Raw genomic sequence first — 17469 nt, forward strand, 5'->3', positions numbered from 1 at the left:
ACGGCAGTCTCTTCTCCACTCCTGCCTCCCCCGACCCCAGCCCCATGCTGAGAGGGAAAGTGAGGCACCACATCTCTGCCCCAGCGCTCTGTGCCATTGCAGACCTGAGCACCCCACAGCGCCCTGGCAGCAGGCTTCTGATGTCAGCAGCTGGTGGCCAGCATGTGATCAGAGGCCAGCAGCCCGCCGCCTGCACCAGGGACTCTGATAGCAGGAACATGGAGCGGTGACTCCCACTCACTCTCCTCCAGAGAAAGTGGGCCGAGTATCAGGATCATCCGCCTGGGGACCTGGGCTCCAAGCCCTCAGAAAATGCATCTTAGCCCCTTGGAAAGAGCCCCGCCCAAGGTCCGGGCCATATATGACAGAGTAGGGGCAGTTATAGCTGCTGCTGCTGCTGCTCCAGCCTCTGACCTTGGCCAAGCCCCCGTCTTCTTTCTGGGCCTCAGTTTTCCCATCTGAAAGCAAAGGGGTGGGCCCGGATGAAATGGGTTGTCCATGCACTGGAGGGAGTTCAGGGGCCAATCTGCCCTCTTGGGGTTAGCCTGGCCATTCCATGAGTGGTGTCACCTGACAACGTGGGAGGGAGCTGGGAATGTACTTGTCACCCTTGTGTCAGCTGACAGTGACTGTGAAGAGAGTCGGAGAAGTGAGTAGAGTAGAAGACGGTGAGGGCTGGGAGCCATGCTGCACAGGAGGCCCCTGGTGCCACTCTGTCACCTTCGTCTGTGACGGGAGCACCCTTGTCCTGTTGGGCCACCTCACTGTTAGACACTTGTCCCGTATTGGAGGGCCAGAGTCTGCCTCCCTGCAGGTTCCACCAGTTGTTCTGAACAGAGTCAAAGCAGCAGCTAGAGAAGGAGGGGCCCAGAAAAGTAGACCATTTTCTGATGTTCTCCAGGCAGCCCTGAGGGATGGGCAGTGGAGGCTGAGGGGGCACCACGCTCTGAGCCTGGGCCGGCTCCCCACCCCAGCCACCTTCCTCCCCACCTCAGCACTTCAGCACGGCCACTTTCCCACCCCCTACTCATGCCTTAATTCCTGGGCCTCATGGACCTGCTAGGGATCCGCTGGCTCCTTCCCAGTCTCCTGGGCCTGCACTGGGCCCTGGTTGATGAAACATTTCATCCTCCCAGTGCTCGGGTAAATTTCCTGCTTCCATTGTTTCTTTAAAGGACCAGCATTTTCTAGAAGGTAATGGAGAGGCATTGAATTCAGCAGCACATGAACACCAGGGTGTGCCTCCCCCGGCATGGCAACTTGTTTCCCAGGCCAGATGCATAGAGAGCCCCTCAGCGTGGCTGCTGCTAGTGGTGGTAGTGGTGATAATCCCACCTGATGTGGGCCACCTGGCACCTACGTACTTCCCAGGCCCGTGAGGTGCGTGTTAGTGCCCTTGTTGTACACAGGAGGGCTCTAAGGCTCAGAGAAAGAAGATGGCCGCACAAAGCGGCAGAGCTCAGTGTGAACCGGGAACTCCAGCATTCAAGCCTGTTATCTCTGCCCACCTCACTTTTTATACCACCCGGGCAACCTCGCCGAGAGCTGCTCAGAGGGCTAGGTCCTGGCCTTCATGTGGGCTTTGAGGCAGGTGAGGGCTTCTCTGTGCCCGGCAGTGTGGCTTTGACTTGGCCCTAGATTTCCATTGCTGCTATTCTTATATTAATATAGTTGCACAACTGCTGTAGGATTTTACCTCTGTGGATAGGTTAGTGTCTGCTGTGTTGTTGCTATGTGGGTTCTTACTTTGTTCCTCTGAGACGTTCATTGCCCCTGAGTTTTATTCCCAGTGGAGTGGGAACAGAGAGGACATGTAGGGTCATAAAAGCTTGAGAACCCCCAAGGCCATAAGCTTGAGAAGCACAGGCCTAAACAACTTTGTACATACAAGTGTTTTCCTGCCTTTGGAGTAAATTCCCAACCAGTAGAGTTCCCCATCAGGGGGAGAAGTGGGCTATGGAAACCAAGGAATCATTTTCATGGCTCTTAGTAGATATCTGCTGGTTTATCCTTCAGAAATCAAAAGCTAATTTAGTGCCGTTTGTTCTTTTTTCTGTTTTGCGGAATGTCACATTAAGTAGTTTTATTTGTGCCTCTAATATTGAGTTTCATCTGTCTTTTCAATATGGGTTTGCTCCTTGCAAGGACTCCTGGCGTTGAACTGAGACTTGAGGACTCAGCAGGGTGAGAGTTCACCATTTTGGAGGCAGAGTCCCCTTCATTGTTCAGCTCTGCTTCCGCCCAGGCTGGAGGGGGGTTCACACCGCTGTGCTCAGCATATGTCTGAACAGCCTAAGACACTGTAGGAACGTGGGAGGCTGGGCCACATGTCAGCTTCTGAGTGACACCCACCCCCTCCTTCTTGAGGACTGGCGGAGGTGGGGGGACTATGTCGGAGTGTGGCCATCACCGGTCATTCATGATCTTGGAGCCAGGTGGCTGCTGCCCGTCTCACTCACCTGCTGCAGCGCACCCCCCAGAGGCCCCCATGGCCTGCACTCCCTTGGAGAGAGGCTGGGCTGGCAGCAGGCCAGGCTCCATGGCACCCCAGACTCCCGGGAAGTGGTAAGCTCAGGGCGCCTGGGCAGCTGCACAAGAGGTGAGAGAGAGTGGGAGGGGGAGGAGAGTGAGCCCCCACCTGGGCTGGCTCACGGAGGCCCCATAAGCCTGGCATGAAGATGGTGGCTCTGGAGGCAGACAGACTAGCCGGGTGGCCCAGGCCATGGCTTCACCTCTCTGAGCCTCAGTTACCTCATCTATCCCCTGGGGATGGTACAGTCCCTACCCTGGCAAGGCCATTGAGAGGCCACAGCCAGCATGTGCACACAGAAGGCATTCGATAAATGAGAGTGGCCTTGCTCCTGCAGGAGAGATGGGTGATGACCCCCAGGAGGATGGAGTGGAGCGGAAGCAGGGATCCAGGAGCCATGACTTTGGCCTGGGGGTCTTCAGGCAGGCTTTGAAGATGGGGTGTCATTGGTAGCATAGGGGTGAGACCTCTGAGGAGGTGGGGGAGGTATGAGGAGTTCCAGGCAGTGGGGACAGTGGGAAAAGCCCCAAGCACGAGTGCTTAAATGTTTACAGGGAACAGGGGACAGTTTGGTGTGGCTGGGGGTGGGCGGAGAGCAAAGTGAGGTTGGCAGGGAAGGTGTGAGTCAGCTTGGGCTGGGCCTGCGATGCAGGGAAAGGAGCCCGGGCCTCGTTCACTGTGGTCTGGGATGGGAGCAGCTCCCAAACGGCAGTCTCCCCTCTCCACCCAGCACAGCGCATCCTTGCCTGCATGTCACAGGTTAGGGAGCTGGCGCCCTGCATGTGAGTGGGTGCCTGCAGGGCACTGCCCCCTCCAAAGCACTGCCTGGTTCCTGTCGTTCAAGCTGGTCCCCATTACATCCACTCCCTCTGACTCAGGAGGGCCTGCGCCCACTCCAGGAAATCTGGTGGACACCTCACTCTGGCTGAGAGCAGGAACTGGAACCTTCCAGGGCACTCTCTTTTTTTGAGTGGTTCTACCTGCTCCTCCCTCCTGGGCCCGGGCCATGCAGGCCTCTCAGTGCCATGTTGGTCAGTAAAAACCAAAGCAACTCTATTTCCCTCCACAGATGACTCTGGGGACGACGACGACGAAACTACCTCCCCAACTGACAAGAGCGAGCTGCACTACACCATCAAGAACCTCTCCTTGAAGCTGGACGACCTCAGCACGTGCAATGACCTCATCACCAAGCACGGCGCCGCGCTCCAGCGCTCCTTGAGCGAGCTGGACGGCCTGAAAATCCCGAGTGAGAGCAGTGAGAAGCTGAAGGTTGTGAATGAGCGGGCCACTCTCTTCCGCATCACATCGAATGCTATGATCAATGTAAGTGCCTGCCAAACTGCTGTCCTGGCACAGGGCTCCCCAAAAGGGACGTGGCTCCCTGTCACCTCAGTCTCTGAGCATGCAGCTGGGGTGCTGACAGACCAAGGCTCCATTTCCAATGGCTTCAGGTCGTTTCTCAAAGCCAGCTGCCTCCTGCACTCTTAATCCTCTATGTCATCTCATCCATTCTGTCGTCAGCGGGCGAGGACGTTCTTTTTAATTGTCTGGTGGAAACCAGAGTTGGGTATAGAATCTGGTTGAGACTTGCAGGTGGTTCGGGCCTGGGTGATGAAGGCCAGGGCCTGGGGTAGAGCAGCTGGCTCTGCCCACACAGTGCGGACACGGCTGCCACCTGCCACTGCTCTTTCCCCAAGTCGACTGCACAGATGCAGCAGGATCAGGACCCAGGATCGGGGAGCATGTGTGTGTGGTGGGGGCTGGCGTTGGAGGTTCCCTTAGAAGAGCTCTAAAATTGGGCCTGCCATGGGTCATACCAACCTGACAGTAGCCAAATGAGGAAGCACAGTCTGTGAACTGAGAGGCAGAGCCACAGGAGTCACCACTCTCCACCGGGTTCTGGAAGCCACGTTGCTGTGACCAGGAGCTGGGAGAGTTTCTCCATGGTGGCAGAGAATATAATGCTTAACAGTGCTTCTGGCCCCTTCTTCTTTCTGCCTGGTGAGTGTTCCCCAGAGATGTGTGTGCTCCTCCAGGCCTCCACCCTGCTGACACAGGTCTGACTGCAACAGCTTCCTCCCAAGGACAGCCCCTACAAGGGCCACATCCAGGCCAGGGTGGCATGCTAGGAACAAGGGGGCCAGACAGAGGAGGCGTGGGGAAATGGAGGCCACTGCGGAGGAGGCGGCCCAGATCCATAGAATGTGGTTCAGGCAGGCCCATCCGTCTGTCTGGAGACAGTGGGCAGTACCACCTGGGGGACCCAGCCTCCAAAGCAAAGGGGTTAGATCAGAGCAGGGCCGGGAGTTGGGACCAGGCTCTAGGCCCAACACCAGAAAACCCAAGGGCAGGGTGGGAAAGTGGAAGCTAGAGCCCCACCGCAGGCCGAGGTCCCCAAGTGAAACCCAGGAATCCAAGACTTGCCCCGAGCCTGCTTCACTGGGCCTGTGGGCAGCACGAATTGGAGCAGGTGGACCACGCCCACCACCCCTACCCACCACAGCCTTGAGCCTGGAGCCACCCCGGCTGCAGGAGGAAGCCTTAGGAATCTCCTCTCTGGGGCTTAAGGCTGAGGAGGTGCACCTCTTCCTAGACCACCGGGAAACACGGTCTGCGGGTGTGAGGCCCCCTGAGCACTGCAGGCGTGCGGACCTTGGTCCACAGCGCTCAGGGGTGCAGTTTGTGCCTGTGTGCTGAGAGGCTGCTGAACCCCTGTGAGCTGGCCCCGTCATTGGTTTGCACTCTCATTTTCCTCCCTCCACCCTCTCGGCTAACTGGCTTACTTACAGCCGCCAGGTTCTAGGGGCCCGGGTCCTTGCACTTCTTCTGGTGACAGGCACAGATATTAAGCATTTGATGACATAATGATGTATTTGTGCTTCCTTGTCCATCTCAGAAGCCACCACCACCCGTGACTTCCCTGGCACTGCCTCCCTGCCCAGGAGACTGAAGCTGCTTTGTCCTGAGTAAGCAGCTTTGGCCTTTCCCAGAAAATGAGCTTCTCAGCTGGCATTGCTAGCAAAGTCTTGTATCAGATATCAGAGGCTCATCTGTGTTTACGAAGCCATAAAAACAGCTTGCCATCTAAGTACATAATGAATTTGGTGGGAAGCGCAGCCCCCTGAGGTTGATTATGAAGCCTGCTTGCAGTTCCAGTGGCACCAGGAGAGTCGGACCCCAGTGACAGGAGAGCTGTACCCTGGGCATGGCTCAGCCCACCTGCTAGTGTGAACCTGATGCCAGGGCTTCTCCCCAGGCAGGAACCGGGTCTGTTCTGGGAGGGCAGTTTACACTGCTGTCAGGCACCAAATGTCCAAACCCCAATGTGTACAGAGGGGCCACCTAGGCAAAGCATCCCCACCACCAGCCAGGCCTTGGCCTCCACCCCTTTTACAAGGAGGGGGTTGGACCAGGGATCTATAACTAAGGCAACCATGTGGCCCCCACCCCTGTGCCCCAGGGGGAGCCCATTTAGACCCAGGACTGCTTACCTCTCCCTACAACCTCATTAGTACCATTAGATGTTGTTAGTGCAAAGTGGAAACTGAGGCTCAGAAAAATCACCTGAGCTGCCCAGGGTCACCCAGCTGGTAAGTGGCCAAGCTGGAATACAGGCCCAGGTCTCTGTGGCCCACTGGGGGAGTGATGGCCCCCATGCTCTCGGAGGTAGTGAGGGTGAGACCCCAGAGGGCTGCAGAGGCCCCCTCCCTGTCTGAAGTCAGCACACGGAGGAGGTGGCCTCACATCCACCCAGGGTGAACCCCCAGTCTCAGGGACCTGAGTCCCTGGTATGCCTTTTACCTTTAGGCTGCAGCCCCACCAGAGGCCTTCCTGGGAAGCTGGGGACTCAGGATGGGTGGAAGCCACCCCAAGCTATCTCCACAAGGCACAAATCATGATCCCCCAGATCCCTCCAGGTCTCACTGTAAGAGGAGGAAGCTGTTTCCCACTACTGTTGGAATCCCGCTGCAGCTCCCCTCCCTGCCACCTGCCCTGGCTGACGTGAGCCCTCCATGGGGAAGCTTCCAGCAGCGCCGATGCTGAGTTTGGGGAATCTCTGTTCCCACTGCCAGTCTCGGCTAGGGCAGTCCCCACTCCTGTGAATGGTGAATGGCTGTGAGTTTTTCACCTCGTGGGCTCTGACTGAGCCAGGGTCATGGAAGTGGAGCAGAAAATGAGGGACAGCTGGCCAGACAAAGCCCGCAGGGAAACACATCCTTCAGAGGGCACTGGGCAAGCAGCGTCCTTCCCACTCGGGGAGGGATCAGCTGCTTCATCTTCCCTTTTCCCCAAGATGGCTGGGAATCTGGGGTTGTTCAGCCGTCAGGAGAAAAGTCAGAGGGGCAGTTTTAAACTTCCTTCAAATTTGGGAAAGGGCATCAATGTCATAAGGGTTTAGATCCCAAGCTCCCATCAGGGCGGGGAAGGGGGTTCTCTGGACAGTTCCCAACACCCCAGGAACCATGGTTAGTGACGCAGGCCCATTCCTGTGCCACTGTTCCCCGGGGGCGGTGCAGTGAGTCTTGCCTCGAGTCGAGGGTGGCCCCTTCTGTAGATGTTTGAGGGAACAAGTTGCTCAGAGGAGATTTCCGGATCAGGAATATTGAACAGTGCCAGTGTTTCACCCCTTCGTGCCTTTGCCTGTGCTCTACCTTCTAGAATACCCTTTCTCCACCCTTCAGATACCTGGCAGATCCCTTTTCATCCTTCAGAGACCCACATGGACATCACAGGTTTCTGAGCTCCCTGTCAGGAAGCCGTGCCTCCTGGCTAGTACCCCCTGGAACCCCAGGGAACCGCCGTGTGGAGTTTCACCACTTATTTCAATGTCTGCCCCCTCACCAGGCTTTGTGCCCCCTCAGGTCAGGCTCAGGTCTTAACTCACCTGTGTCTCCAACAGTAGCCCAGTGGGTGTGCCTTATACATGATGTTTCAACCAAAGTGGGTCTCATATTTCAGGAAAAAATTCTCGGTAGCCCACATGTCATGTTTGCCTGCTGTGTTACTGTTTACAAAGCCCTTCCAGTGCCGTTTCCTCACTGAACAGGGTCAGTGAGAAAGCACAGGCTCTGCACCCAGCCCTCGGCCTGCAGAGCCACTCATCACTGCCCCATGCCACTGGTCACCCGGTCTTGCAGAGAAATGACCCAGCCTGGTCGCCAAGAAATAGAACAGTGCTTTATGAAATTAAGTTGTAATTGCGGTTTTCACGGGAACGCCATATTGAGCCCCCTTCCCTCCTCTTGCGGTTTTTGTTGCCAGGATTCGGAGATGGCACCTTGGAGGGGCCCCTCTGGGGGCGGCATCTGAGCAGGTCGGGGCAGCACCGTAGTGAACTCAGGGCCACGCTCCCTTCTCATTGTGCACTGAAGCCGTGGCTATGCGGCTCTTGCAGTTAGGAAAGTCCTGCCTGATGGGAACTGAACCCAGACCTGAGCAGCTACCTACTGAGCCTGCCCTGGGCTTGTGACAGGCAGGGACTGGGCCCTGCCCCTGGAGCTCACAGTCCAGAGGACTCGCATAATGAGACTGTCACACATGGGGTCAGCAGTGCAGCCTTCTCCAGGAGTGGCTACGCAGGGGCAGCAGCTCACACGCCCACTTTGGAAGGCCAGGTTTGTAGAGGGGCTGGGGAAGAGCTGGGGAGGTTCACAGTCAGCCAGGGAGGTGGGCTCGAGCCCAGCTAACCACAGCCCATGGGAGAGTGACCCTCAGGTGCCAGTCGTACATCCTGGGAGTCAGGGTGAGGCATGTAGAGGGCAGAGGTGGTAGCCACAGAGTGGGGTCTGGAAGGGTAAGGAAGGTTTCTCCCAGGCGGGGAAGGAAAATATTCACAGTGGCGACTTCAGGGCTGTCACTGTGTGCAGGGGGTGCTGTGCTCTTTACACACGCAGTTCCCTGTAAGTGGCGCACAGGGACGGGGAACCATACCAGTTTTCCTCTAAAGCCCACCCACCCTTTTACCCTTCCTGGGCCTCTGGGGACAGTTCCTTGGCCTCCAGACCAAGCGGCCCCGTGGGCAGGACCTGGTCATTGGGTGAAGCTCATTGACTGTGTGGGGGTGGCCTCACCACCCTGCTGCTCTGGAAAGGAGAACAGACACGTCTCCTTTCCTCCTTAGTCAGGAGGAAGAAACAGGGCGTGGGATTCACACAACTCCTGAGTATCCCCTGGGGGCCCAGCAGCCCCTCCCCAGTCTCATGTCCCACCCCTGCCCTACCTCCCCCCGCCTCCCGTCCCCATCCCCTGCCAGCCTGGGCCACTTACCAGATCTGAAGAGGCCACAGTTTCTCAGCCCCATTCCCACCTGTCACATCTCAGATGGATGTCACCTCTTCTGGGAAGCCCCCACCACCACCACCACAAGCCCACAGCTGCTCCCAGGGCCCCTTCTCACAGTCTACCCAGCTGGATCAGCCCTGAATGCCATCTTCCCTCCCAGGTGGCAGCCCCTCTCCCCCTCACCCGGGCCCCAGCTCCTGAGGACAGGACTGGGAGGGGCTGGCGCAGGCCTCTGACCAGAGGGGAGCCAGGACAGGAAAGGGAACTAACTTCCCATGGTGGCACGGCATGCCAGGCGTTCTGCACACATGACTTCCCCCTGCCCACTCAGCAGGCTCACGGTGGGGAAACCAGCTGCCAAGGATGTGAGCCCAGCTCTTCGTGGTTCTCGCTGTAGCCTGCTGCCTCATAGGGGAGAAATAAAGCCGTCCCTCCCTTGAGCAGGGGTGGGAGGGTCAGGAAACCCTCCGCTGCCCATCCTCGCCCCCCATTCCCGCCCCCCATCCCCACCCAGCACTGCTGACCACCACCCTGTCTACCTGTCCACAGCACCTCGTGGACTTCTCTACCGCGTCTTGACCGTCCTCCCTGCTGGGCTGGGCACCCTGCAAGGACAGGACACAGTCTCCCTCGCCATCGGGTAGCCCTGGAGCTTCATGCCTGGCGCAGTGCCTAGCATACAGGAGCCTCCATGAGCAGTGAGAGAGAAAGTGGCTTGTGAAAGAACACAGGAGCGAATGAATGAATTGCTTAGTGTCTGGCAAAATTCCCTAGCACGTGATTTTGTGAGTCTGATCAAAGGCAGCCCAGACTTCCCTGCTTGGATTACTGTTTGGGTGACTCCTGAACTGCCGCTCAGGAGGAGCCTCACAGCACTATAAGTGACTTTGGTTGTTAGACTGAGCCTTGAACACAGCGCGCCCATGCACAGGTGCTCTGCCAGGCCTGGGCGTGGGGATCACAAGCTGAATCCTTCCTCGTCAGCGTCCTTCCTGGGGACCAGGACGTGCCTGGAGTTGTAGCACTGCATCAGTCACGTGGTTAAGGTGGAGAATGATGGAATTAATACATATTACCAGCTCATGCTTTGGGTATTAGTTTCCATAAAGTGAAAAGATTAAACTCCAATTTTATTCTTTTTTTCCAATGAATTGATCTTGGTGGTAAAGCAGAGTGCCCTGGTTTGAAGGACAGGCCTCTGGGGCCGTGGTGGTGTGACAACAGCAGCCCGCCCCAGTTCCTTCCCATGACTGTTTGCTCCTCACAATGGCCACATGAGGTTGATGTCCTTACGGCTTCCCTGTCGTGATCATTTGTATTATTCAGGTGCCACCCTGAGGGCCAGGGCAATCATTTTGCCCAAGAGTTGCAGGCCTGGCTGTTGTATGCGCGCTCAGGGTCATAGCCAGTGGTCCCTGGGCCGTCCCCACCACTGGCCGTGGGATCCGTGTGGAAGGGCTGAGGATGCATTGCCCGTCACCAGGCCCAGCACACCTGGGCTCTCCTGCGTGACCTGGGTTCCCCGTGGGTTGCCCTTGACCCTTGTGTTCCAGCCTCCTGGCCCCTGTCCTGGGCAGAAGAACCCCACAGTATTGCCATGGTCATTCTGGGGGGAACCTACCATGGGGTGATGCGGGTACACACCCCTGGTGCCAGGCCCCCCTCCCTGGCCTGTGGAAGCAGGTTCTGTCTGCGGGCCAGTGTGGCAGAGCCTGGCTGGGGAAGTGCTGCTTCTGTGACTTGCACATGGGCCCACCTCTCTGCCCACTGAGCCCGTGGGACCTCCTTATGCCACCCCCTCACATCTCCTCCTCCCCTCTCAGCCCTGGCTGGGGGAGAGACAGCCCCAGTCCCAATTACAAGGTGCTAAGGGCTGTGTGGCAGGTGCTAGTGGTCATTGTCCGCTGCAGTGCTGAGCCCTTCGGTGGGCTGGCAGCCTGTGGGCTTGTTCCCCACCAGCTGCTCCTCCAGGCCCCTGTAGGGCGGCCCAAGCAAGGCAGACTGCTCGGACACGGCTCCCACACCTGAGCTTGTGAGAGGCTCCTCAGAGTTGGTGACTCGTGCCAGGGCCCAGGACTCAGCCCCTCCAACCACATGACCCCCGTGGCCCTTAGGAGCTGGGAGTTCAGGTCAGCCTGGCTCACACCTACTGAGCACTTTGCGACAGAGTGGTGTGCAGCTGCTGGTGGACACTGAGGCACAGGAGGCCCTCCGTGGTCCCTCCGTGTGGAGGGACCTCCGTGATCCAGCCAGGCCCTGCTCTATGGCCTGGGCACACAGTGAATCAAGCCCACTCGTGGAACCTGCATCCTTCCGGGGACCTGTAACCACGTAGATGATAGGGCATGTCAGAGGGAAAAAGACCTTCAGAGGAAACAGAGCAGGCTGGTGGGGTGGGGCGAGAGGTCATGGGCACAGACTGGCAGGAGGGGAAGGAGCCAGGGTGGGAGGCCAGGGTGAGTGCTGGCGACCGTAGGGGAGACAGGAGCCTGGTCATAGGTGTCCTTAAGTGTCGTCACTGAGAGCACTTTGCCTTCCACTCTGAATGAGGCTTGCTCGGCCAAAGAAAGTAGTCCAAACTGCATCTCAGCAAGAGCCTGCAGCTGCTTGGAGAATGGGCTATGGGCGAAGCAGGGGCAGGCGCTTGGAGCCCCTCTAGGAGGCCCCTGTTGTCGCCCAAGAAGGAGTGGCTTGGATTGGAAGAATGGAGCTGGCGTGGCGAGAAGAGCCTGGCCGCTGTGTGTTGAGGGTAAAGCCAGCAGAGTTGCTGTGGGGATGAGAGAACAGGGCCCTCAGGAAGGACTGCAAGGTGTGGCCTGAACCACTGGAGGAATAGGGTGCCCTTGCTGTCTGACCCGCCTCAGCCCTCACATGCTGGACATGGGCCCACAGGTCAGCCCCACGGGTTCCGGCAGGATGCAGGAGGGCCTTCCCCAGGAACAGGTTTTGTGTAGCCAATGGGTGAGCAGAACTGGGGCGCAGGCGAGCCCCACAGGAGACCAGAGACAGTCGAGGTGCCCCATGTGGGTAGAAAGCAGGAGGGGGGCTGGCCAACAGAGGGTGGTTGCCCACCAGTCCCACCTCAAAGGGCCGCTGGAACAGACACTGCACTCTGGGTCCCTCGGTTTACCAAGGAAGGTAGTGGCCATGAGGGACACACTTTGGTGCCTGCAGTAGAGCTGGTTGGGGGAGATGAGTGTGCGGATCCTGATGCCAGGGACACGGAAGGCTGGGGAGGAGGGGTGCACAGCACAGCCAGACAGGGAGGGTGTTGTCTCCAACTCCAGTTGAAGGGAGCTGCGAGAGGAAAGTGCAGTGGGGGAGGAGGCATGGGGGGCAGGGGCGGGGGGCAGACAGCCAGAGAAGGAAACAGGGACAGGGCAGGTATGGGCAGGTGAGGACAGGAGGGGACAGGTAGGGATACATGGGGACAGGGGGGGAAAGGTTGGGGGCAAGTAGGGCCAGGTGGGGCGGTTATGCGGATGCAGTGTCCTTGGCCAAGGCCTCAGATTTGGGGCATCGTAGAAATAAAGACCCAGAGCAGAAGGAGCTGTTTACTGCTGGAAACGCTCGGAGGCTTCTCTAAGCCCCATGTGGCAATCACGTGGGGCTCCTTGCACCGACCCGAGTGGAGCAGTGGTGCGGGGCCCCAGAGCTGCCCTCTCTTGTCCTTCAAGGGCCCATGGTCAGGTTCCTGTCCAACTGACCACTCTTCTGCTCCTGACAGCTTGCTCATTTGGGGCCTGGAGAGATGAATACAAATAGATTCCAGAACTATCTAAAGTCGGTTGACAAACTGGTGACCAGATGGTGCTGGTTCCTGTGCACAAGGGATAAACTATTTTGAATGTGGAAAAGGGCTATTTTAAAGTTTGAGTTGAAGTGAAAAGCTGTTTCCCTGGTGCAGTGAGTGCGTCACATCAAGTAGAAGCCGTGACCAGCCCCTCGGTGTTTGGGAAGGGCTAGCTCCTGCAGTGCCGGGCGGCCCGGGCTGTGTGTCACATGAGGAGGGGGCACAGGCAGATGACCGGTCCGGCCCTGTTCTGGAGCTGCTCAGCCTCGAGGGGCCAGGAGGGTGGTGGATATGCAGCGTGGTGGCTTGGCTGTGCCTGACCCAGAGGGACCCCCAGGTGAGCCCAGCACTACCATCACGGCTCCAGGGTTCCCCACTGCTGGTCTTAGAGGCCTGAGATGGCCATGCTTCTTCTGGTGTGGCAGCCTCTGAGCCAGGCAGTCCTAGCCTGAATCTCAGCACTGCCCTTTTCTGCTTTGAGGAGGTGTGGACTGAGGCCAGCCTGCTGCTCTTCAGTGGGAGGGGAGGAGAAACCCCGTTGACCCCAGTGTGTTTCCTGGTGTGAGCTTCTGGCCATGCAGAGGGTCTCAGGGAGACCATGACTGCACGATGTCCTCCTATTCAACACCTTTAGGACCACAGGCCAGTGAGAGGCAAGTCCACAGTAATGCTAGCCATGTGAGGATCAATATGGGGTAGATGGTGGGTGGGCAGCCTCAGCCCCAGCAACCTGGAGAGCAGAAGGGTCTGGCCACCCACCCACCTGGGAGCCCCAAAGTCTGAGAGCCGCTGGGCCAGATACGTGGCAGTCAGACACCCGGCAGGTCCTGGCTGGCTGCAGGTAGACACGTGGCCATTTCTCTCATACTCCCTGCGTCCAGGCTTACCGGAACTTGTGTCCTGATGGCTGGAGATGGAGCCAGTCACCAAGCTGACCCTGTCGGCCCAAGGCACCCCCCCAGCCTGGAACCTCCGGGCATTTGGCCCCTCTTCCCACCTCCTCTGTGAGTTTGAGGGCCGCCCACCCCAATGTCCAACAATTTCCTGGCACCTTCCTCGTGGGCCTGTCTAGGAGGGCAGTGACAGTGGAGGAGACTGATGGTTTCCAAGCAGCCACTGAAGGCCAGGCCCGAGTGGGATCCTGGCTCTGCAGACCCTCCCGAGAGCTTGAGAGGCTTCCCCAGGCCACACACAGGACAGGCATAGAACCCCGGAATGGCTGACCCCACACCCTGCTCACCCACCCGCGTCTGGCGAGCGGCGAGGTCGTCGTCAGGATTAGGATTAGGATTAGAAACAGCAAAAGCGATTAGAGTTTGTCATCCTTCCTCCTGGACACAGCTGGGCAAAGATTTCCAGCTCAGAGACACTCTGCCTCTGTCCCATAGGACATCTGTTAGGGTGACAGCAGCATCTCCCCTTGGAGCTCACATGGCCTGGCCTCAACACAGTCTGCCCTGGGGGGGCAGCCCTTAGAGCCCCCCTCACCAGGCCCAGCTTCTGAAAAGGGAGAGAGCCTGGTGGGCAGGCGGGGCCTGCTGACTCCCCAGCCTGTTGGCTGAGCAGGGCCAGCCCCAGTGCAGGGGGCCTTTTCCATCCTGGGCTTTTTGGTTCTCACTCTGCTTTGGATCAGCTTAACAGGCTCCCCGCCACCCCACAGAGACAGGACTGCACTGCCCATAGGACACTGTACCTCTTCATCTCAGGGACCCTCTTGATAGCCCTGCTGGTCGGGGGAAGGCGCCAGGCTGGGAGACTGGAACTCTGTTCCCATCCTGAGGACCATCGCCCCAATGGGTCACAGTACTGGGGACTCTGTAGGAGTCTTGGGATTGAGCCCTCTGCTCATCTCACGAGGACGCCAAAGCCCAGGAGGTTACGAGCCTGCCTCAGGGTGGGCAGCAAGGCAGAGCCTGTGAGGGGCCCAGATGCTGGGCTTCTCATTCCACCCACTCCCCACCCCTTGCTTGATTCAGGAGCAAGTGTATCATGACTAGGGGGCTTCAGCGTGGCCCATGGCACTGCTGCTGCTCAGGGCTGGGCACAAGCTCTCAGAGACTTGTGGCAGAGCCTCAGGGGATATGTGACCGTGTTCAGGGCCTGGGTCAGCCAGGCGCTCCCTGGGCCCTGGGGAGCTGCCCCCAGCCGTCCCCCCTGCTGGGCCCCAGGCCTAATCCAGCTTAGTGAGCACACAGTTTACAGCCCAGCTCAGCATTCCAGGGCAGTGGGGCCAGCGCCTGCCTCTCTCCAGGGCGTGGCCAGGATGGGGCCTGGAGAAGGCCAGCAGCATCAGAGGAAGCCCTGGGAGTTGGGGACAGACACCAGGTAGGCACATTGGGGTGGAGGGGGCGGACGGGCTCTCCACAGCCCACAGGGTGACCGGGGCAGCTCATCTGCTGCAGATGACCATCCCAGTGGCAGTGGCAAAGGCCCTGGTCCAGCCACATGGGCCCCTTGATATTGGGGTACAACAGCCTCTGCCCTGCCCTCCTCTTCAGGCAGAAGATCAGAGTGAGCTGATCTTCATGTACCCAGCCCAGCTACATGTGGCCAAGATGAGGCCCCAGCTGTTCCGGGGATTTGACTTCCTTTCCCGCTGCTGCTCCACACTGGCCGGTCCTGCAAGAGGTCGTGCCCAGCCCGGTTATCAGCCAGCAGCCCTGGCCATGGGGGCACCATCTTCAGCTGCAGGGCCAGGGCTGGGAGGCAGGCATAGCCATGGCAGGGCTGGGTCCTGTTGCTTGAATAGGCTTATTCCCTGACGTCCTTGCTAGTGAGCCTCTCTGGGAGCCCAGCTCCACTGCAGGAAGGCCAAGGGATCCCACACTGCCTCTGCCCTCAAGGAGCACCCAGACAGCGATCAAGATCCAGCTTTATAAAATAAAAATGGTGACCGTGCTGGTTCCAGGCCCTGGGAGACTTGCAGGTGGGGTCCATGGGGACTTGGACGCCTGCCCTACACATACTGCCTTGTGGCTTTGGGCAGGTCCCTTGGCCTCCCTGAGCCTCCATTCCCTCCTTGGTCGTGCTATTAAAACAGCTACCTCAGTGCTTGTGAGAATGCCCCAGACAGCCCTGACCTACAGTAGGTGTGTGTCGTGAGGGAGGTGGGGCCGGCATCAGAATAGGCAGGTGTGCTTGGGATGGAGCTGGAGAAGGGGAGGAAGACACAATGCCTAGTGAGGCACACATGAGGGCGTGGGGAGGGATGAGGCTGGAGAGGATTTGGGGCCAGGTCTGTGAGAGGCAGTCAGCTGTCCTGGGAAATACAACAAACATTCCATTTGCCTTTGGAAGAGAAAATGGTCCTTTTTAAAGTATTTAGAGCTCATGAACTTCAAGGGTAAGAGGTAGGGAGCCTAATTTATTTTCACACTATAATCATCTTTCCCTCTTTGCTTTTGCTGCTAGGAAGCCCAGAGGTCTTATAGAGCCCTCTGACATGAGTTTGTGGGAATTATTTACCGTGACCTTTGGCTACTATTTTATACTGTTGTTTGTGACTTTTTTACAAGTCTTGTTTTAAATGCCGTGAGTTATATGAAAGCAAAGCACCCAATTATGTTAAAAGTCATTGATAGAGAGATGATTACAGGAGCTGTAGAGGGTTGGCAGGGAGTGATGGCGCAGATCTGATGGAGCAATGCTGAGGGAGGGCAGGAGCAGAGGTGAGAGGCCTTGTGCAGCTGTCAGGCCAGTCTGGGGTGGGTGTAGGCAACACGCCACCTAGCAGGGCACCCACAGACCAGGAAGAGCCCAGGAAACCATGAAACACCCATCATGTGTCTCGCCTGTAATAAGGCTCCTTCGTGGCACAGCCCAGGCCTCTGCACCCTCATCCCAATCAGGCAGGCAAGGGGACCGTGCCTCGTGTGGACGTGGCCTGGCTCTGTGGTGGGGGAGCATGGCTCTGGAGCCAGACAGACTCAGGTTCCCATCCCGCTCGCCCCTTGTTGACCTGGGCAGCCCCTTCTCCCTGGACCTCAGTCTTGGGGGGACAAGAGGACCTGGCAAGGGGCTTCCCTGAAGCAGTGCACCCACCGCCCCGTGCCTGCCCAGGGAGACGTGTGTGCTGCTGCTCCACCAGCGCCAGGCCTCTTTGGCGAGTTTCTGACAAGCGCCATGCACCTGGCTCAGCACAGCCTGGTGAGCTGCCCAGGCCAGCAGCAGAGTCAACCTGCACCCTCCCAGTGTTAAGACTCCTTCCTTGGTCAGCAAACAGGTGGCAGGAACCAATACTAACTTGACTGGGAGCTGGGGCCAGGCTTAGGGCAGTAGGAAAGCGAGAATGATGCGGGACACAGGTCTCGCGAGAGTAGCAGCTTGGGGTAGACCCAGTTCTGGGTTAAGGACCTGAGTTCTAGATCTGGGTCTACTGCCACCTGCTGTGTGACCTCAGAGCCTCAGTTTCACCTACTGTGGAATGGGGTGGAAGTCCCTGCCCACCCATCTCACCAGACTCCTGTAAGGGTCTGGAACATTTCTGAGGCACCCAGAGGGATACTCTGCTCCCCCACCCCACCGCCACCACCTCTTATACCCCTGGGTGCAGACCCAGCAAAGAGGGGCCTTCTAGGCTGGCACTGGGGTGGGTGGTTGCAGTGTCTGCTGTCAGGGCTCCTACCCTGAGAGCAGTGAAGGAGGGCAGGGACTGGGGACAAGGCTGGAGGACACTGTGGGTCTTTGGGCAGTGAAGGCTTGGCTCCAGGTTGCAAGCCAGGGAGCGGTCTCAGGCCCACTTCGGGGGGTCCCCAATTTGCATAGCAGTCAGTGACTGTAGCTCCACACCAGCAGGTGGGCCTTACCGATCCATAATTAGCAAACTCAAAATAGCTCAGACCCACAGCTGCCCTGGATGCAG

At 58.2% G+C, this 17469-nt stretch overlaps 1 protein-coding gene across 1 annotated transcript in view; it reads left to right on the plus strand.

Moving 5' to 3' along the window:
• OSBP2 (oxysterol binding protein 2) overlaps positions 1-17469 on the plus strand; it is a 196836-nt gene that overhangs the window by 155394 nt on the left and 23973 nt on the right. The window contains exon 7 of the mRNA XM_058531789.1: positions 3600-3856. Coding sequence (XP_058387772.1) covers positions 3600-3856 — 257 coding nt within the window. The remainder of the gene's footprint in view (positions 1-3599; positions 3857-17469) is intronic.

The sequence above is a fragment of the Diceros bicornis genome, chromosome 35 (assembly GCF_020826845.1).
Source record: "Diceros bicornis minor isolate mBicDic1 chromosome 35, mDicBic1.mat.cur, whole genome shotgun sequence".
Lineage (NCBI taxonomy): Eukaryota > Metazoa > Chordata > Mammalia > Perissodactyla > Rhinocerotidae > Diceros > Diceros bicornis.